The sequence below is a fragment of the Oncorhynchus keta genome, chromosome 1, assembly GCF_023373465.1.
Source record: "Oncorhynchus keta strain PuntledgeMale-10-30-2019 chromosome 1, Oket_V2, whole genome shotgun sequence".
Classification (NCBI taxonomy): Eukaryota; Metazoa; Chordata; class Actinopteri; order Salmoniformes; family Salmonidae; genus Oncorhynchus; species Oncorhynchus keta.
The window spans coordinates 37,251,783-37,273,807 of NC_068421.1; the positions used below are offsets into that span (position 1 = coordinate 37,251,783).

A 22,025-nucleotide genomic window follows, 5' to 3' on the forward strand; every position below is an offset into this window, starting at 1 on the left:
ATGGAAAGATCCATTGACAAAACAGAGTTGGTGCATTATGGTTGTTTCCCCATCAAACAGTTTCAAGCAGGAAGTGATATGTAATAGAACATAGTTCCACAGGTTTTTTTGGGGGGGGAGGGGCGCATTCGGTCTTCAACTTGGTCCGGAAAGTCGTGCTGAACATTTTTACTATTTCCTTGCCACGTTAAAATTTGCTAAATAATTGTCCTCTATCGATCGTATTCGTAATTTCCGATGCTCCCTGACTGTCTAGCTTAATTTCTGTGATTATTAGTGAACTGGACACAGTCAAGAAACTATGAATGTAGGTCCATTATCATTTTACACAGTTTAGATTTGGTTTTAGTCATTTTAAAGTATATGGAGTTTGTTTCCCCCACCCCCCAAAAAATACATACTGCGGGCTGGATTGGACCCCTCGTGGGCCGGATCTGGCCCGCGGGCCGTATGTTTGACACCTCTACTCTAAAGTGCCAGTTGATTTGTAAATAATGTGAAATATTGTGGCCATTATACATATGGGTGTTATGTTCATGACATGTTCAACTTATTTGGCACCGACAAACTTAAAGGTGATGCCATTTACACATGGTGTGCTGTGTTTAGAGCGACTAATGTGTCGACTACACCGTTACACAATTTATAACTAGTCTGGGGGTACTGCATAATCTTGCCCCTGCATAAACTTTACATTAACTGAATAAAACTAGGTTAGAAGTAACCTAATCTCTCGTTGACAGACGTATGTAACATAACTGAGATTTTTTAGTTCTGGGTTTCCGAGATTAGCTTGTTTTTTTCCCGGGCGAAACAAAGGAGCATTATTAAATATCAAGTAAAGAAACAAGCTGCAATCCGAAGTCAGGCAGCAACCTGCACTACGAAAATATGAAGCTACCAAAAACACCACAAGATGGCAGTATTTCTTTACACATTACATACTCTTGAATAAAAAGTGCATTTATATCCATTTCAGTTTATTCAGTGAATAATACAATGCAAAACAGTACAGACAAACACTAGTCTTTGAAAATGAAAGTTATGATAAAAGCCAAATTTATAAACAGAAGTATTATGTTATGTAAATGACATAACTACAAATGGTGGTAGACCTACATCATTATAGGTTAGGTTGGGGTAAGACTGATATGTGCTATCCGCAGGTAAACACATTTTGAAGGGAAATAGGTGGGCATAATTCCATTTTTTGCCAAACATACTCACTATAAATTGTACTACTTGATTAAAAACGGATAAATAATCCACTTGATTAGAGAGAAATTCTCATTTGGCTCCCCTATTAGAATATATATATTTTTAAAAGTGTATAGATCTAACTTCATTAGATTACATCACTGTTTATTACAAAATATTAGATCAATGTACTTAAATCATTTTATTGGAGTCATTTAAAGTGGGTGGGGGGGTTAACCCCATGCCACCCTGCTATTGAAGATTATTTTGTAATGAAAAGAAAAGTACATTCTTAAAAAAAAATGTAAAAAGCTCAAATGGCACCCCAAAAACATAATACTCTTAGAAATATATGGAGGTTCAAGGTTTACACTACAGAGCGTACAGGTGACAAGGCTACGTTGCTTCCTTCATCGTACAGGGTAGACAAATGATACTTAACACATTCTGATGAATCTATAGAGATGAACCTAATGCCGCCATGGGATCATTTCATTATTGCAAATGCAATACTCATGCAGGTAAAATAAATCCTATGTGCGCTTCAAACCAATTATCTTTCTCTCTTTCGCATTCTTTAAACGATTGATTCATAATAATGACAACGTGGGAGTAATTGATAAGAAGTAAGAATTTCTACAGTATGTGAAATGAATGCGCAAAAGGCAGATGTCAGATATTTTATCCACTGAATTTGCAAAACAGCAACCATATTCCGAAAAGAAATCATTTCTACTTAAATGACAAGATCTTTCACCACCTAGAAATACATGATAAAAGCAACAAAACCATTGCGGTTTATACAATAGTCGTCCATAAGCGAGCAGACAAAACATTCATTTAATACATGTTTTTTTTCCCCTAAAGTCTAGCATGTAAAGTATATAAAAATACCAAGTAAAAAGATGCCACTGAAATAATTTGTGTGTTTGGTTGGAAAGAGATGGCAGTCGAGTACGCGGCATACTGCTGATCTATTGAGGTAACAACTGCCTGAGTACTGCACCCAACTGCTCAATAGCAATGGCTTGGGATGTTAGTCATTCATTTGATCCTTCCTTATAAAAAAAATGACCCATAGACGATCGTTCTGAGGTAATATTGGAATATCTTATAACCGTTGTGCGTTTGTTACAAAATAATATCATAATAATAAACCCAAAGGTCCCGTACAGACTGCCAGGTCCACATACCGTACTGAAGAAGAGTACACCAACTGAAGGGTCGTCGCTGTGTTCTAAAACACCACTCTCAGATTTACTGGACGTGTGTGTCTTAGGCTTGATTTGTGCGTGTTGTTGTTTGAGTCTGTTCTGACTTCGGAAGCACCATTGGGTCAAGTGTAGTGTTTAGACTAAAGTCTACAAGTGTTCGCAAGAACTGAGGAGAACACCTTTATCAACCCTGAATGAGAGGTGGAGGGGGCTAAACCTAGTACTGCCACCTACCCCCTAGAACATGAGACATACAAGAGTGGAGAGAAGAGGAATAACAAGGTTTAAGCTACAGGCATCCTCGCAGAAAACCATAGCAGGCTGTTGTTGTGGACATAGTTGGCCAGCGTGACGAAGTCTCTGAGTTGGAGGCGCTGGCAGAGAGAATGCGCGCGTCTGGTTGGGGAGTGTGTGAATGCTGTTGAGGCGCTGTGATCGCAGAACTCCGCAGCTGGCAGGGGATGATTGGCAGCTACTTCCTCAAGTCAGAGAAGAGGTCAGGGGGTCAGGTGGGCGGGACAAGAAGAGGTCCCTCATCAAGGCTGGGGGAGAAAATGAGAGAGAAGGGGAAGAGGAGAACTGAGTTGGATTGGTCATCACCTATTTCAGTAGATATTAGCAAGAGTGCTAATATCTACTGAAGGTACGGTATCTACTGTAGGTACGGTATGCAAATGCCACACATGAAGCCTAAATATTTGCCTAAGATACAGTAGTACCATGACGTGTGTCCGTGTGTTTGTACCTGCGGTGTCACATCGTCCCTGGGCTTCCCCGAGGATGGGGTCTCTGTCCGTCAGCAGTTGACTCCGCCTGTGGGGGTGTGGCCCCAGCTCCAACTCTGGGCTATCTGTATCCTCCAGGCAGTCCTGAAACACACACACAGTTTCAACTTTAATAGCACATCATTGTTCATTAAGTCATTTCATACACTCTCCCCAACTCCCACCCTAAACCCCCTCCTCACCCCACCCTAAACCCCCTTCCTCACCCAACCCTAAACCCCCTTCCTCACCCAACCCTAAACGCCTTTCCTCACCCAACCCTAAACCCCCTCCTCACCAATAGGGTGTAGCTGAGAAGCAGTTCCTGCTCGATGGGGGACACAGAGTGTCTCAGTCTCTTGTCCTGACTCATCAGCTGGGAGGGCATGTCTTCATCCTGCTCATGGCTCCTGTGGAAGTTACAGTTAGGAACGTTAACATTCAGCAACACTTTCACTCCCAAACACCCAACACCACTGTCTGTCACTCCCAAACACCCAACACCACTGTCTGTCACTCCCAAACACCACTGTCTGTCACTCCCAAACACCACTGTCTGTCACTCCCAAACACCACTGTCTGTCACTCCCAAACACCACTGTCTGTCACTCCCAAACACCACTGTCTGTCACTCCCAAACACCACTGTCTGTCACTCCCAAACACCACTGTCTGTCACTCCCAAACACCACTGTCTGTCACTCCCAAACACCACTGTCTGTCACTCCCAAACACCACTGTCTGTCACTCCCAAACACCACTGTCTGTCACTCCCAAACACCACTGTCTGTCACTCCCAAACACCACTGTCTGTCACTCCCAAACACCACTGTCTGTCACTCCCAAACACCACTGTCTGTCACTCCCAAACACCACTGTCTGTCACTCCCAAACACCACTGTCTGTCACTCCCAAACACCACTGTCTGTCACTCCCAAACACCACTGTCTGTCACTCCCAAACACCACTGTCTGTCACTCCCAAACACCACTGTCTGTCACTCCCAAACACCACTGTCTGTCACTCCCAAACACCACTGTCTGTCACTCCCAAACACCACTGTCTGTCACTCCCAAACACCACTGTCTGTCACTCCCAAACACCACTGTCTGTCACTCCCAAACACCACTGTCTGTCACTCCCAAACACCACTGTCTGTCACTCCCAAACACCACTGTCTGTCACTCCCAAACACCACTGTCTGTCACTCCCAAACACCACTGTCTGTCACTCCCAAACACCACTGTCTGTCACTCCCAAACACCACTGTCTGTCACTCCCAAACACCACTGTCTGTCACTCCCAAACACCCAACACCACTGTCTGTCACTCCCAAACACCCAACACCACTGTCTGTCACTCCCAAACACCCAACACCACTGTCTGTCACTCCAAAACACCCAACACCACTGTCTGTCACTCCAAAACACCCAACACCACTGTCTGTCACTCCAAAACACCCAACACCACTGTCTGTCACTCCAAAACACCCAACACCACTGTCTGTCACTCCAAAACACCCAACACCACTGTCTGTCACTCCCAAACACCCAACACCACTGTCTGTTACTCCCAAACACCCAACACCACTGTCTGTCACTCCCAAACACCCAACACCACTGTCTGTCACTCCCAAACACCCAACACCACTGTCTGTCACTCCCAAACACCCAACACCACTGTCTGTCACTCCCAAACACCCAACACCACTGTCTGTCACTCCAAAACACTCAATCCAACCAGGCGTCTCGTCTCTCTCACTGGTGTGACCCAGACAGCAGTGGGTCAGTAGAGTAGAATAGATTTTTACCGTTTCCTGGTAGCAGTGGGGGGCTCTGGGGAGGGGCTGTCAGGGATCCCAGGGAGCTGGACGCTGAGCAGGAAATCATCATCCATGGAGATATACGGTGCCAGCATGTCCAGATCAACCACTTCCACATCCTACCAGCACAGGAGACAGACTGCTCAATCACAGGTATAGGCTCCCTCTTCCTAATTTCCCTCTCTCAAAATAGTTTGACTTATTGGAGAAATAGGAAAGAACTATGCTCATCATTAAGTGTTCGGCTGTGTTCTGCATGTACCTCAGGCTGGTCTTCCTTCTGCATGACCTCTTCTGGACAGACGGCAAACAACTTCTCCACCTCATCCTCTATTGGCAGCTCCTCAATGGGGATCTGACGAGGACAGATATATAGTGGACTCCTCATCAGTGTGAACACATCGGGTTCGCATGTTATAGACTCTAAGGAGATACTGTATCCTCACTGACAGTTAAGAATCGTTCTTACCAGTGCTGGTGTTGGTGATGATGAGGTGGGCTTGTCGAATATGGGTGAGAGGAGCGTCCACAGCTCGGGGGTGCACAGGTCCTGTGGGAAAACTGGGGCGGAGTCAGGGCTTGATGGAAGGCTGAACGACAGCTCCGCAAAGTCTGCAGGAACACAAGCCGCAAACATAAACAGTCTTTTGGGCACTTATGACAGTGAATGAATATGTAGTAAGTCAGCCCTGTCTCAGCCAGAATGGCCCATAGGGCAGGAGGCTGCCGCATGAGGCAGCTTGATCTACTAGTACACTAGTCTGTCGCAGGTCCGCCTCAGGCCCTAGAATCTTTTGGTACTCGACCCGGGGATCAAACTCCCAACCTCAGGGGAGACACTAACCACAAGATGGTACAGTACTACGGTGTGAATTAAAGTGTGAGGATGACCTGTGAGGGGTACGATGGGGTCTCCAGAGACAGGGGCCAGTTGGAGGAGGTCCTCTGGGTTCTCCTTCAGCTGTTGGAAGAGCTCTCCACTGCTGCTGTTGTCACTGTCACACAAAGTCTCCTCTGAGGCCTCAGAGACAGGATCACTCTTCAGCCCACAGCCAGTCTGCTCTACTGAGAACACCACATCTGCCTGCTCCACCACACTGTGAGATGGAGAGAGAGAGAGAGATTATGTAGGGTAGGGAGAATAGAAAGGGGTGAATGTACGTGTCATGAAAAAGGAGATGAGAGTAGAGGTGGTGGGACATTACCTGAGGATAAAGTTAAGACAGACCACAGCCTCTGGTTGAGAGGTCTTGTTGTTGTAGATGACTGTAGCCTGGGTCTCTGCCCACACGAAGCCCCCACTCTTAGCCAGAAAACGGTATTGGCTGGTGCACACCTGGCCTTTAGATAGAACTGGGATGGGGGGGGCAGTGGATATATCAATGTACACAGACAAACACGCGCACACACCCACACTTCAAGTTGACCACTTCACCATAGCACCCTTAAAAGGCTGTGCAGGGCTCATAAAACAATGTCCTTTCCCAGAGGTGGATTAAATGACATTACTAAACTGCTCCCGAATGTCCTACGTCAGGAGTCCATGTGGGTTTTAATGACATTATGAAGGGCAGCTCTGAACAGTTGAAACTGGATTTTAAAAGAGCTGACTGACTCTGCTAGACACTAATAGAAGACCCGTCATATCTGGCCCCGTGGCCTCTCTGAAACACGTTGAATAACACAGCTATTCAACGCTTTAGCAGGATTCTCTCTCTTCACAACTGGCTACGTGATTATTGCAGCTCAATGTGTGGAACTTTTGTTGACAATTACGGTACCTTTCAGAAACCAAACACATTTTATAAGGAGGATGGGATCCACCCAAATCATTTGGGTTCCTGGAACCTTTCATAGCATTATAAGGCTGCGTTGAGACAATGACTTATATATATAATATAATATAATAATATAATATAATAATATATAATATATATAATAATAATAATATATGCCATTTAGCAGACGCTTTTATCCAAAGCGACTTACCATACATTCTACGTATGGGTGGTCCCGGGAATCGAACCCACTACCCTGGCGTTACAAGCGCCATGCTCTACCAACTGAGCTACAGAAGGACCACTTATCAATGAGACAATGACTTATCAATGACCAAAGTCCAGCTCAGTTAATCCCTACCATTGTGTCGCAGAGTTGTCATAACGCTTCAGCAAATGGACATTACACCAGGGGGTGTTGGTAGACACAATGTAAGTAACCTAATTTATGTCCCTCTAACTGCCCTAGATGTCTCTGCTGATCCCACAGCTATTGTATGCAGTAATCATGTGCCTATGAACCAGAGTGATACTGTTAGCACTGAGGCGGTGTGCCCTAGTAGGAAGTCCACTGTGTGCAGCTCACCCTGCACTGACATAAATAACCTGAGCATATCTACTTCTGCTAAGCTTCCCAGTAAAGCAATGAAAACAAGTAAGCATCCCAGAAGAAAAAAGTGCTCAAAATTGCCCACGTTAACATATGTAGCTTAAGAAACAAGGTTTATGAAATCAATAATTTGCTAGTAACAGATGACATTCATATTCTGACTATCTCTGAAACTCACTTAGATAATACCTTTGACGATACAGTGGTAGCAATACAAGGTTAGAACATTTATAGAAAATATAGAAATGCCCATGGCGGAGATGTTGCTGTTTATATTCAGAACCACATTCCTGTAAAGATTAGAGATGATCTCATGTTAAATACTGTTGAAGTAATATGGCTACAGGTTCATCTGCCTCACCTAAAGACCCTTCTGCTAGGAAGCTGCTATAGACCACCAAGTGCTAACAGTCAGTATCTGGATAACATGTGTAAAATGCTTGATAGTGTATGTGTTATCAACAGAGAGGTATATTTTCTGGGTGATTTAAATATGGACTGGCTTTCATCAAGCTGCCCACTCAAGAGAAAGCTTCAAACTGTAACCAGTGCCTGCAACTTGATTCAGGTTGTCAGTCAACCTACCAGGGTAGTTACAAACAGCCCAGGAATGAAATGATCAACATTTATTGATCATATCTTTACTAATGCTGCAGAAATGCGCTTGAAAGCAGTATCCAGATCCATCGTATGTAGTGATCACAATATAGTAGCCATATCTAGGAAAATTAAAGTTCCAAAGGCTGGGCCTAATATAGTGTATAAGAGATCATACAAGAAGTTTTGTAGTGATTTCTATGTTGTTGATGTAAAGAGTATTTGTTGGTCCGTGCTGTGCAATGAGGAGCAAACAGACGCTGCGCTTGACACTACTGTTAGCTAGCCTGATAGTCACGAACAATTGTTAGCAAGCTACCCACAAGGAATTGACATCTACCTTGCACAACATTACTTTTAGGTCATTTTTGCCTGTGTGGTCTCGTCTCTATTTTTGCTGGCTGAAAGAAGGTTTCAGTGAATGAGAGGTGCAGCGTGAGGCAATACAGTAGGGGGGAGTGTAAGCGCATCTCACGGTAGTACGCAAATTGAGAAACACCCCATGTATTCACGCAGTCTAGCAGTAGTTGTATTTGTCCAATCCTCTGTCCTCACTGTTCAGTCTGCTTCCCAGACACCCAGGAGGAAAGGCTGAGCAGTGGCAAGTCTGCCTGACAACAGCTGTCACAACAACACGTCGTCCCCAGTACTCGCAGTGTCATTTTACTTATGTATCACTCACCGGCATAACGCCTTACAGTGTTACACTGACTCTCACGGAACTGTTATAGGTCACATGATAATGTTACAAAGCAGACTAGCTCGGTGAAACCAATGGTTTAGCGTGCCCCCTTCCACCTACAATCCACACACACCCTGCTCTCAGAGACTCACGGATGTGCAGGCTCTTGGTCACATGATCCGAGTCCAGGGCATGATGGAATTCGTAGGCAGATTTGCCAATCAGATCTTCTGGCTCGTATCCCACTAGCTCTGCCACCCTGGCAACACAGTGGATACAGAAGGAGGGGGTGGTCAGAGGTCAGCTTGTAGTCAACAACCCATCGATGATGCAGTATGGTAGTTTTGCAAGAGGGAATGGTATAAAATGATTCATTTACCCCAGCAGATTAAGTTACGAGTTATTGTAATGAGCCCCACTCAGAGGTGGCAACAAACAATGGTTATAAACTTTCCCACGGTATGGAGATGGCCATCTCCAGCAGTCTGTTTGTTTGTGTGTAGTGGGGAATTATTTCATTCACGATTTTCTGTACTTGATTGGTTAATGATATGTTCTAAATATAATTGTATACGCGGAGAGACGTGGACCGAGGCATTCCCCTGGGAGGTGAAACCGGAATTAGCCATGTACCCCCATGTTAACGCCATCTATGGTTAAGTAGTTTTCTTCTGTTAGTCTATAATTATGTTGTAACTGACTACTGATATCCTTTTACTTCTTAGATATCCTTTTACTTCTTCTTCGACCTTTGACCTGTTTAGGTGCTGATGGTATACTTACTGGTAATCTGTGTCGACAGTGGCTACGGCTACTGTCTTAGTTGGGAGTCAGAAGATTTAGTGACCATGAAGACTGAACAGTTGTCTGCTGATAGTGGATATAAGGGCCTTCTCCGAGGAGGCCAGGCAGACTGTTTCTATGCTGGAGGTTGTCTCCCGTTGAAACTTGTATGAACCCGAATTGATTTATGATTGACTTTAACCGCAACTACTCTTCTCAATTATTCAGGGGATTGGAACCAAAATATAACGGGTAGGGAGAGATCGAGACAGAGGGGTGAACCTTTAGGTGGCTTGATGTCCTGAACATCATGGCATGACTTGGAATGTGTTTAGGCTAGTACTAGCATCAGAACATCACTGAATAACAGAATTATATAATTGATATTCTGAATATTAAAAAATAAATCATATTATTAACCGGTTCTCATGATTTTAAAATAACTTTTCTCTTTCGAAACACTAGAGATCACTTTCGTTTCCGGTTCTGTTTCCTTTCCTCTAATTAGTTCACTCTTTTCCCTGAACCGGTTCCAACCCCTTCTTTTATTCATTTCACAATCCCCTTTACAGAGTGTGTATGAGGGTGTGTGTTTGTGTGTGATGTTTCTGTTGCTATGCATGTGTGTATTAGCCTAAAAATAAGTGTAGTGCTCAGTCTAGTTTAATCATGGGTGTATCCACTACGGCCAATTCTATTGCAAATTGTTTTGCAACCGAAACTGTTTACTTCAAATGCTGTTGAGTTTCATTTTGTTCTCAAATTAAAATTGTTGTTCAGTCGTGTTTCATTCTGGAAAGATTTGGATGGAGCCCCAGGGTTTCCCAAACTCGGTCCTGGGCCCCCCCCTGGGGGCACGTTTTAGTGTTTGGCCCCTAACACGACACAGCTGATTCAAATCATCAAAGCTTGATGATGACTTGGTTATTTGTATCAGCTGTGTAGTGCTGGGGGCAAAAACCAAAAGGTGCCCTCAGGAGGGTGGTTGGCAAACCCTGCTTTAGAGCATGGAAGAATTAATCATTTATAGATGTGCAGCTTGTGCTCAATACTTCAGACTTGTCATATTGGAATGGCAACGCGTGGAAACCAGAACATTTAAATGATCTCCTTCCATTTAAGAATACAACAAGAGCGTTTGGATTAAATGGTTTTGCAACAAAAGGTTTTGCAACAGAATCGGCGTAATGATTTCATCGCGTGTGTGTGTCTGCTCAGCCTCACCTGCCCTCGCAGTGTGTGAAGCGCAGGTCCATGCTGTGTCGAGTGAGGAAGGTACTGCGGTCCAGAGGGAACTCCACACTTGACGGGTGGGGGATGGGCTCACACAGCACCGTCATGAAGCTGCCTGCAGGGGGTGACGAATCCTCGTCACTGGAGAACACACGCATGTGGCCTGTACAGTGCAGCACCTGGAGGCCACAGAGTGCAGGAAGGTTAGTTTGACAACCATGACTATCCATATTAGTCCCAATGTGAATGTTGGAGAGCAGGGATAGGCAAATTTGATGGGGGCACAAAAAGGGCACAAAAATAAAATCACAACTCATCATGAGGGGCCGCAGTAGCTCGCTTTTTTTGTTGTTGTGTGGAAATTGATACGAGGGCTTTTAAAAAGGGGGGTCTGTGCCACGGGCTGCCTGCCAGTTGCCCATTCCTGTTGCAGAGACAATTCAGGGCAGACATAACTATGTTCAGCACATTCACAGTGGGACTTGACATGGCGTGTTAGAAGAGAATAAAGGAATGTATACAAGAGGAAGGTTCTGTCCCAAATGGCAGCCTATTCCCTATATAGTGCACTACTTCAGACCAGAGCTCTATTCCCTATATAGTGCACTACTTCAGACCAGAGCTCTATTCCCTATATAGTGCGCTACTTCAGACCAGAGCTCTATTCCCTATATAGTGCGCTACTTCAGACCAGAGCTCTATTCCCTATATAGTGCACTACTTCAGACCAGAGCTCTATTCCCTATATAGTGCACTACTTCAGACCAGAGCTCTATTCCCTATATAGTGCACTACTTCAGACCAGAGCTCTATTCCCTTATATAGTGCACTACTTCAGACCAGAGCTCTATTCCCTATATAGTGCACTACTTCAGACCAGAGCTCTATTCCCTAAATAGTGCACTACTTCAGACCAGAGCTCTATTCCCTATATAGTGCACTACTTCAGACCAGAGCTCTATTCCCTATATAGTGCACTACTTCAGACCAGAGATCTATTCCCTATATAGTGCACTACTTCAGACCAGAGCTCTATTCCCTATATAGTGCACTACTTCAGACCAGAGATCTATTCCCTATATAGTGCACTAATTCAGACCAGAGCTCTGGCGCAGACCAAATAACCAGAGATGGAGAGGAACAGCAGTATGAAAATGGGATGTGACACCCTTGTAACACGGCCAAGAGTGAGAACACAGACTCACCACAATAACACAAATGCTGAGTCAACACTCTTCACACACACCTCTACTGGAATCCAGAGCGTAACTGGGCTAAGGCTTTCTGACAGTCATGGTCACTGATGGACCCATGCCTTGTGTGTGTGTGTGTGTGTGTACTTGTTTTCCTAATTTATCAGGACCCCAATGGTCTAACAATTCACCCAAACGTCCTGACAAGGTAGGAAAACACTAACCTTTTTCTTGTCCGGAATTTGTTACAATTCTATTTTAAGTTTAAGGGTTAGGTTTTAGAGTTTTAAGTTAAGGTTAGGTTAGGTTTCGGGGTTAAGGTTAGGGAAAATAGTATTTTTAAAAAGGTCAAACATTTTTACTCCCCCAAAAAGTCCAGAAATTTCACAAAAATAAAGCTGTAATCCCCCTGGATCAACCTCCTGATGCTGGACACTGAGCCAAGCAGAAATTAGCCATGAGAAATGAAGGTGAGGGGACACCATCTATGCTACCAATGACGCAGGCAAGCCATAGTCGCTCCAATAGGAAAGAAAGTAAGGCAGGGAGGCAGGCTGGATTAAGTAGAGAACCAGAGAGATATGGTTAATCCCCACATCTCATCATTAGAATGGAGACAAATCCCCGATATCTAGGCCAGCCAGACTGTCCTACCTAACCTTTCAGCTGGATTAAGTGTCCTGTCCTTCTGAATCCAAAACACATCTCATGTTTATAGCTCGGATGTTTCTCTAATGTCTTAGCAACGCCACTGGTAACAGCAACATATGAATCTCAGTGAATGGTGAAAGACGGCCCGAATAGGGTTGGCCAATATCCAGATGTTCAGACCTTCTGATTCAGAGGGGTTGGGTTAAATGCGGAAGACGCATTTCAGTTGTACAACTGACTAGGTATCCCCCTTTCCCTTCATATCAATCCAGTACCATAGTGGGGTACATGGTATTACCGTTATAGCAGCACTCTATGCACTCTCTCTCTCCATAGCGGACACTAGCTAAATGCTAACCAAGCGCAATCGGACATAAACGAATGGCAAGAACAGACAGCCCAGCTCATAAAGTTATACTCAAAAGGGTACTCTTTTTCTGCACGCACAAAACAAATAGTAGACAACGGGGATCTTGATCAAGGAGGGGGCTGATCATCTCTGCTGTAAATCTTGAAAGCTAGCAACTTAGCTAGAGAGGAAGTTAGCAAACCAAATGCAGAGCTGAAGAGAATTGATATGGCACATCCTAGATAGTCAAATGTATAGTTAGAAGATATTTTGCTAGCAAGCATTAGTTGTGCATTTCAAGTGTGAATTTCTTTTTAATTTTTTTAAATGTTTTTTTTAATGAATTTCACCCCTTTTTTCTCCCCAATTTTGTGGTATCCAATTGTTGTAGTAGCTACTATCTTGTCTCATCGCTACAACTCCCGTACGGGTTCGGGAGAGACGAAGGTTGAAAGTCATGTGTCCTCCGATACACAACCCAACCAAGCCGCACTGCTTCTTAACACAGTGCGCATCCAACCCGGAAGCCAGCCGCACCAATGCGCCGGAGGAAACACCGTGCACCTGGCCACCTTGGCTAGCGCACACTGCGCCCAGCCCGCCACAGGAGTCGCTGGTGCGCGATCAGACAAGGACACCCCTACCGACCAAGCCCTCCCTAACCCGGGCGACGCTAGGCCAATTGTGCGTCGCCCCACGGACCTCCCGGTCGCAGCCGGTTACGACAGAGCCTGGGCGCGAACCCAGGGACTCTGATGGCACAGCTGGCGCAGCAGTACAGCGCCCTTAACCACTGCGCCACCCGAGAGGCCTCAAGTGTGAATTTCAAGTGTAAAAATCGCCCTATGCAGGTGTGGGATACGCAGGTGTACGGGGCTTGGGGTGTTGGTTGCTCATTAGGGCTCAGCTGTGTGTGTCTGCGGGGGGGGGGGGCGTACCTTCCAGGTGGCAGACTTTATGTTGACAGTGCGCCCTCTAACAGTCAGAGTGCTCTTCATCCTAAGAAAGAAGGTAATCTCTGTGTGTTGCTGCACTGGTTTCTTCTTGAATACACCTGGGATGGAGAGAATAGGTTCTAGGGTTTAGGCCTATAGCTCTGTGTGAGCATGCATGATGAACACACACACACACACACACACACACACACAACGGGTAGTTTGTCTCACCTGGCCTAGGCACCAGGAGATCCCGTAGCTCCTCTTGGTCACATGGGTGGACAAAGTCATACACACTCTGACCCAGCAACTCCAGCTGGACAACAACAATAATACAACCATGTCAATACAATGCCACACAGGCGCCTTTTCCATGAACCGCAGATTAAGAAAAGCTGCACTGCAAAGCAGAGAATATTACACCTGGTACTTCGTAGCTTGTATCTATTTGCTAACTCCTACAAACATGATGATGTCTGCATTTTCTTGGTAATCCAACCAACCAGACTCTTACATTTGTTCTGCAGGGTAATCTAGGGAACCATAAACTTTGGGCTATGATTGTACTACAAGCCTGCATGTGAAATAATAAAAAGAAAGATAAGCTAAGAAGGGGAGGGGGAGAGATGACTTCTGGTGAAAAATATGTTTTTTTCTATAGAACTTGAGGGCTCTCAGAGACCACAGCCTATTTTGCAGGAAGAAAAGGAAGCACGTATAAAGAACACATATCACGTGTGGTTTAACTCACATGTCAGACACGGAAATATCCAAAAAGCCTCATGATTTCAAACCGTTAAATCAATTATGCAACATAAAACTAACCAATTGGACAACCAAACTGTTCATCAAAGGCCATGAATAAAAACGTGGTGAAACATGCACTAACAACGGAATATTATTAACATTCCTCATTGCCATTCGTTAAGTGGGAGAATCCACTTTTTGTATTCGAGTCTGCAGTCGACATTCTAGTAAGTCTATAACGGATTCATTCTACTTGACTATACTCAATTAGAGCTTTGTGGATACAGACGGACTGTAAACAAAATCACACAACAGCAGTGGAACTGTATATTACAATAGTACTGCTATATGGCATTAAGCAGATGATTTTTATCCACAGAGACTTACAACAGCGAGTGCATACATTTTCATACGGATCGCCCCAGTGGGGATCAGACCCATGGCCCTGATGTTACCAAGACCTGTATGTACCTGTTGGATGCCCAGGTGTTTGTCGACGCTGTCACCCAGGTAAATCATATCCCCCTCCTCGGTCATCACCATGATGAAACCTGCCAGCGCCCGGGGGTAGAACCCATCCATCGTGTCCTCGTCCCCATCTGTGACGCGCTCCTCACTCGTGTCCCCTGCTATGACATTAAAACCCACGTCATTAGAAAACGCACGCGTCCTACGTCATGTCACCATCTTTTCGACTCAAGGGTCTAGACTTCCACCATCTTGGGAGTTGGTTATTACTAGGAAAGTAGTGAAGAAAGTAAGCTCTCAACCATTCAGTCACAGGACACGGACATGACTGGCCAATGGGAGCCCACCTGAGCGGAGGTGGTGCATGCGAAGGAAGCTGAGCGTCACCCTCATGATGGCGGCCTTGTCCAGGTCGGCGGAGACTCTGCGGGGGAGGGGCAGGGTGTGGGCCAGCTCGTAGAACAGCTCCGTCTCCTGACTCCGTCGGCAGCGTGCCGCATCCCGGGAACGCACCTTCCGCTGATCCGTACCCGACCTGGACAGAGGGAAGAGGGAGAGAAAAAAAAGAGTGGTGAGGAAGTGATGAAGCAGGAAGAGAAGTAGAACAGACCACGGCGATGTAGGAGCAAGGCATACTGAAGAGGTGTTCGTTCATGAAGATAAATCCTTTGTGATTTCTTGCAAATGATTACATTTCTTGCAAATTGATTACAAATGTCATCCAATTTTCCGATGTGTGAAATTCTAGCAAAATCACAAAACGCCTTGAACCCTTTCAACACACATTTCAACTTTTTCTGTGAAGTCAGTCATTGTGTACACAAAGTCAAACCAGATATTTAACATCCACAGTGTAATATTCACTTCCTTCTTCAGACAAACAAAATTCAAACATTGTTTATTACTCTTCTTCATCAAACGTCTCTGATCCTCTCTTTACTCCATCACACCTCCATAACCGAACAAGCAAATAGCTAAATATTCAAACACACACATACAAACAGATGGAACAAAAAATGTATTTCCTAAACAGTTTTCTCTTTGTGTAGTTGAAGTGTTCACCAAGTCTCACACTGTGTCTGAGGGGGCAGGGAAACGATCCTCCCTGAACCACAGCCCTTAATCGCCCCTTACCTCCCTCCCCTTAGCTTCCTCCCTCGCACCACGGGGATACAGGCAGGCTCTGTTAACCCGTTTATGGCATCTGACGCCAAATCAACAGACAACCCCCCCCGTGTCCTCCATTGTCCCGCTGTCCTCTATAGTCTCAGAGAGCTTCTGAGATTGTGCTCTCACTTCTATCCCCCTGGCTTTTCACAGGACGTTTAAACAGAAGTAATGGTGTATCTCCATGTATGACTGCAGGCCGGGTGAGACAGTTCAGGAGTTCTCCCAGTCCCTTAGCATCTCACAATCTGTGTTTATCCAAAGAAAATATCATTGATTATTTAGTAACTGTAATTGATCCTTACCAGCTGTGGTAATATGACGTGAGAGTAATGAGTTTCTCATTGGCCAGGGTGTGACAGAACGTGCTCGGTTTGATTTTAATATGGTCAGATATGTGTTCTCAAAGACTTAGCCTGTGAGGGGGCAGGGAAACAGGCAACATAAGGGTACTTCCATGGTAACAGAATTGAGATTTTTCACTTAAAATGTATGCCAAAAAAACATTGATTTCAAAGTGTAACAAACCATACAACTGTACGCACGAGGACTACCTTTAACAATTTACATTGAAAATGTTACAACAACAAAAAACATTACTGGAACAACTGTGCAGATACAAAGTTTGTAAACAGAATTTTGATAAAATCTCCCTCTATTTTTTTTATGTGACCATGTTTTTCAAATAGATTCAAAAGGTGTGTGCAGAACTACAGTAAGTAACGTGGATTTACACCCGGTAACAGAAATGCGGTAATGTAATTTCATCATGGGTCCCTGATCTGTACAACACAGAAATGCATAATTATGGATATGAGTGTCATTCTCTTCATGGTGTATCCTCAATAGGTACACAAAACGGTCGAAATATGCAATATCCTCCTTTGCATATTTGGGTATTATTCTACATACTGGCTATTATTTTAATGAGCTCTGTTACCAAGCAAGACCAAATTTGGTTGGTCCAGACAAAATCTGAACCAATCATAGAAGTCTACGTTTCACAAGTTTGGACATCAAAGTACACCACAGTAGATAATACAGTACGGACTGATTTCTTCAACCCGCTCAGGCTGCTTTTCATACTGCCTCCACCTGCTCCCGCTGACTTCTTGTCCAACTCCCACCTGCTCCCGTAAGAACTGTCCCTGAACTCAACCCCAGTCCCGCAAAGTTAATTTAGGTGTATGTGAAGCAGCTTGATTTGCAGCCCAGGTCTTTAGTTTTGAACGGTTTGACCTACAGATGAGCGGTTTTCTGCATTTCTCCAACACTGGCCGCGCATTCTGCATGATTGATTGTTAGTCAATTATTCAAACAATTTAAAAGTAAATACTACAGCCCACACTATGTAAAATAATATTTTGTTTGTCAATAGAGGATTGTGTTTCTATCTCCTGTCTTGTATAGGCTCCGAGATTAAATAGGCTATAACGTCACACTCCTATCTCATAGCAATACTGCAGCTTACCCATACTGTCCCATAATACACTAGTTGCTTTTGAAGTAACAGTTGTTGTGTTTAAGGGGTTATAGAGTGCACTGCCTGCCAAGCCCCCTGACTGCTGATTGGTCAGTTTATTGGAGTCAGCACCTTTTCTGCTCCTGGGATCTTCATAGCTCAGTGGCTGGTATGCTAGAGTGGGGGAGGGGTGTTTGAGTGAGCTGGAGCCTCTCAGCCAGACTGTTAGCTTTTGAAATGATAAAAGAGAGTGCAAGATATTTTGTGAATATGTCTAAAAACATCATTGTATTTGGAGAGGTTTTTGACCAAATATTGACCTAAACTCAAACACTCAAGACAACTTGAAAAAATGATTGTATATATCAAGGAATGCCATTTTGGCCATACAAATACTGTCATAAATTACAGAAATTAATGGGAATATTTTACACAATTTGACATTTGAGAGATTTTTGACACCTCAAGGACACCTGGGCCTTGTTAAGGATAAACATGTATACATACAGATTGGTATAAGATATCTGTTCCATTTTTTTGTGCACATGTTGACAAGATGTTGGGGAATCCCAACATGGTCCTTCTGTAGCTCAGTTGGTAGAGCATGGCGCTTGTAACGCCAGGGTAGTGGGTTCGATTCCCGTGACCACCCATACGTAGAATGTATGCACACATGACTGTAAGTCGCTTTGGATAAAAGCGTCTGCTAAATGGCATATATTATTATTATCACTGAAATGAAATATTGACCCACTGAGCTTGCCTGACGACTTCAACACTGTGTGTTACTCTGTTTTAGCCCTCCACAGGAACAGGATAGAGCCCTATAAAATGTGTTGTTCAGGCATAGTTCAGTCAAAATCTATATTTGGGTCTAATTACCCTGAACTTGAGTTGTGTCTCAAGGTCCATGGTGACAGAATCCACAACAATCTATTTATTACTTCTGCCACAGTCCGCATCGTCAAATGTCATGAATGTAAACAGCCAAACCGATGTTAGCAATGCTGCACTGCAAGCTGAAATTTCCTAAAAATATATTGTCACCACTTCAGTTTAGACATCTCAAGGTTAAGGTAAATCGACCCAAATATAGATTGACTGAACTAGGCCTCTCTTTAACCGGTTGTTTTTTGAAAATCGTTTGTCGTCGATATACAATTTAGGTTCCAAAACCGTAGATCGAAAGCGAGGCGTATCAATATTAAGATAGAGCATTTGGGTAGCGTCAGAGCATTTACCCGCCAGGCATATTGGTAGCCTACGTGAAATGACCCAATGCAATGCAATTGGAGTCATAACAGCAAGACTGACTGTAGGCAGTGTCAATTTGACCTGGGAAACATGAATGAACACCAATGGAATATGTCCTCTCGGGTGGGTATAATTTGTGGAACGGTCCAACAGGAATCTGTTCCAAAAACGTTGTAAATAACATGGTTGCCAACAAACAACGCATAAAAAGTTGTATAGCGGCAGAATAAGATACTGGGTAGGGAGTGGGCTATTTCATTATGTTTTTCACTCACCACGTTAATTCTGAAAAATGTCAGTCTTCACTCTGGAGCCTATGGACAAACATTAAGAATAAGCTACGCAGTGGGTTGATGCCTATTCGGCAGCTAGTTAGCAAGGTGAATTGACCATGCTACTTTGTATGAGTTGTTTGTTGGCAATCTTGTACTTTACAACGTTTTTGGAACATATTCCTGTTGGAACGTTCCACAAATAATACCCACCCTGTCCTCTCTACCCCCCCTGGAATAAGGTCAATGACGTCATCAACTCCACACTTTTACTAGGCTCTTCATTTAATCCTGCCTCAAAATGAGTTGATGATATTGAGATGTGTGAATTGAGTAGGCTCAATCCTATCCTAAACTATAATGAATCTCTCAACCAAACCGATGTAGTAAAATATATACTTAAATAAGTTTGTCTAATAGTTATTGCACAATTTCCACTGCCAAGATCTAAATGCAGAGACACAGAGGCGTCATGCCCATGGGGGGCACAGGGGTAAGTGCCCCCTCAGATTTCTCCTGTAAAAGAAATACTACTAGCCACAATTTGATCAAGTTGGGTTTAGCTAGCCCAGATAGGTTTCCAATATCCCAACCTCATAACTTTCTACCAAGAAGCCATTTCAGGCTATCAATCCAGTTAGAGTAGCTAACTTGTCCAAATATCTTAGCTGGCATGTGTAAACAACGTCATGTTGCTTGCTTAGCCAGTACCACTTACTCCCGATTTGGACCATACCTGGCACAATCTCTGGACCTCTGCATTGCTAGCACACATGGCCGCCATACTGAAACATCTTATCAGTCAGCTCCACATTAAAAACTAGCTAAAGTCTGAAGTGGCTGTCGAGTATGTTTCACACATCCCCATGTGCTCCACATGCCTGTTGGCAAGGTTGGTAGACTTCAGAAAGGCAAGCAAGATTTTGGGCCATAGATTGCAGAAAAAAAAACGTTTCAGGTGTTTGAAAATGCACATACTTTGTGCCCCCTCGGATTTGGGTGCATGACACCCCTGGGAGAAGACTTGGAAAAAAAATGATTTTACTTTTTGATATCTCGTATCTGTACATTCGTGCTCATGTCAAAGTTATTTTGGAATCGGCAGACAATAGGCTTCGAGACCACTTGGAATATGTCGACGATGTTTAATTGAAACCAAAAACGCACATGTATAACTCATTTATAAATGTCTTACCGTTGTGCAACAGGATCTTCCTTCGTATCCATATTAAACTCGTAAACTTCAAGGATCAGACTTCTGATTTGTTTTATTATCGTTCAATTCTATGCTGAGACTGTTTGACTCGAGAAAGCTCTAACAACAACGCCTCATCCCGACTGGCTTCCGCCTTGGCAGACATTCTAGCCAATGAGAAGGCAGATTCGCATGAACAACAGGGATGCGTTCAGTACCGAAAAATGTACTGCAACGTTCAATTAAAGGGAAAAGGTGCGGTTCTTAACGACCAGTTCAACAACGGAGAGATGGTGGGTTGGGGAACGGTACTTTAAATACGTAACTCTCTGCTTTAAAACCATACCCATCAAACGTACCTCAAAGTCTGTTCAAGAACGTTGAAGGGCGTTCTGAGGAAACGTGCCGTTCAGTACAAACCGTGACGTAACGTAGCAGACGTTCAATCGAACTGAACGAACCCCAGGCACAATTTTGTCTATTGTGTTCGTTTGAGTGGTAAGGCTGAAGGCACCGACATCAAAATAAATTGGAGTAAAGTCGGGGGGAGGTGCATTTGGTGTCAGCCGAATGGTCTGACACTAATCTGGTTTTCCAACAGCAAGACTCAGATCAACATGGCGGGGTTATTGTTTATCAACGTTTTTCTTTATCATGTCAAAATAAACATGCCTCCAACCCCCATATCACGCAAGCACAAACTGAAATAAAATGTGTGTACATTGTCCCAAATCTCACATGAATTTGTACATATCCACTGTATACATGAATTGCACCAAAGTTGGTTCCTGTTTCAGTAACGTCTTTGGTCAGGTTCATGTCGGTCAAACAAAAAGACAATAATGATTGGTTGACAATTAGAGCCTCCCACAATGCAGCCGGTGGCTGCAGGATGAAGTTGGTGAAGAGCAACTGCAGAAACTAACAGTAGACTGCAGTCAAAATGTCATGACCTTTGACCACATGAATTATGTTCATGCAGTGGACATGAAGGTGCAAGTCCGACATGTTTCCCCCCAATAATGCAACACAGTTTGAAAGCCAGTGACCGACATGACAAAAGAGATCAGCTCGAACAAGCATATTCTTCTTTATATGGAGGAGTTTGAGCTGATCAATTCTGTCTGTGGTCATGCCTTTCAAAGTGTGTTGCAAGCCTGCCTTGCATCTACATGTCAACTGCATGAAGTCGCTGTAGCTGCTTATTTCATGTTTATTTTTGACATTACAATTTTTAAAAATTATAAACAATGGAAACACTGTCATGTTGCTAGGAGCCTTGCTGTAGGTTAAAGGCTATATGGACACTCCTGAGCTGCAAACCGCAACAGCAACACTACCATTTTGCACGGAGCCTTGTTTTAGGGAGAAGGCTATATGGACACTCCTGACCTAAACACACTAGTACACCACAGAGGACATGTAATATCTACATATGTACAATGTAATAACTAGGTGTACTTAAGATACTTAAGTGTATCTTGAAGGGTACTTTTTTGTAATTCAATACTCCTGAAAATATGAGGGCAGTGCAAGCAGATGAATGAAAGTAGTGAATATCAGTTTTTATCTGTGAGAATCCCTGGGACCAAAGTAGGTAAGGATTTAGTTAAGGTTAAAGTTAAGGATCAGTTTTAGATTTTGGATAGTCAT

At 43.9% G+C, this 22,025-nt stretch overlaps 1 protein-coding gene across 2 annotated transcripts; it reads right to left on the reverse strand.

Moving 5' to 3' along the window:
• Positions 1 to 1,502: 1,502 nt before the first annotated feature.
• Positions 1,503 to 20,539, reverse strand: LOC118384252 (hypoxia-inducible factor 1-alpha-like). Of its 2 annotated transcripts, none has more exons than XM_035770628.2 (15): positions 20,373 to 20,539; positions 15,370 to 15,557; positions 15,026 to 15,180; positions 14,039 to 14,123; positions 13,811 to 13,926; positions 10,671 to 10,858; positions 8,816 to 8,922; positions 6,202 to 6,349; positions 5,888 to 6,093; positions 5,466 to 5,608; positions 5,259 to 5,351; positions 4,985 to 5,115; positions 3,474 to 3,585; positions 3,157 to 3,280; positions 1,503 to 2,953 (listed from the first exon to the last, which is right to left on the reverse strand). In XM_035770628.2, exons 1-15 carry the CDS (start codon positions 20,402 to 20,404, stop codon positions 2,892 to 2,894), a joined length of 1,890 nt encoding a protein of 629 aa, XP_035626521.1. In that variant the 5' UTR covers positions 20,405 to 20,539; the 3' UTR covers positions 1,503 to 2,891. The 2 variants fall into 2 exon arrangements, with proteins under 2 accessions (XP_035626521.1, XP_035626514.1); XM_035770621.2 differs by having other exon boundaries at positions 15,026 to 15,183.
• Positions 20,540 to 22,025: the final 1,486 nt, after the last annotated feature.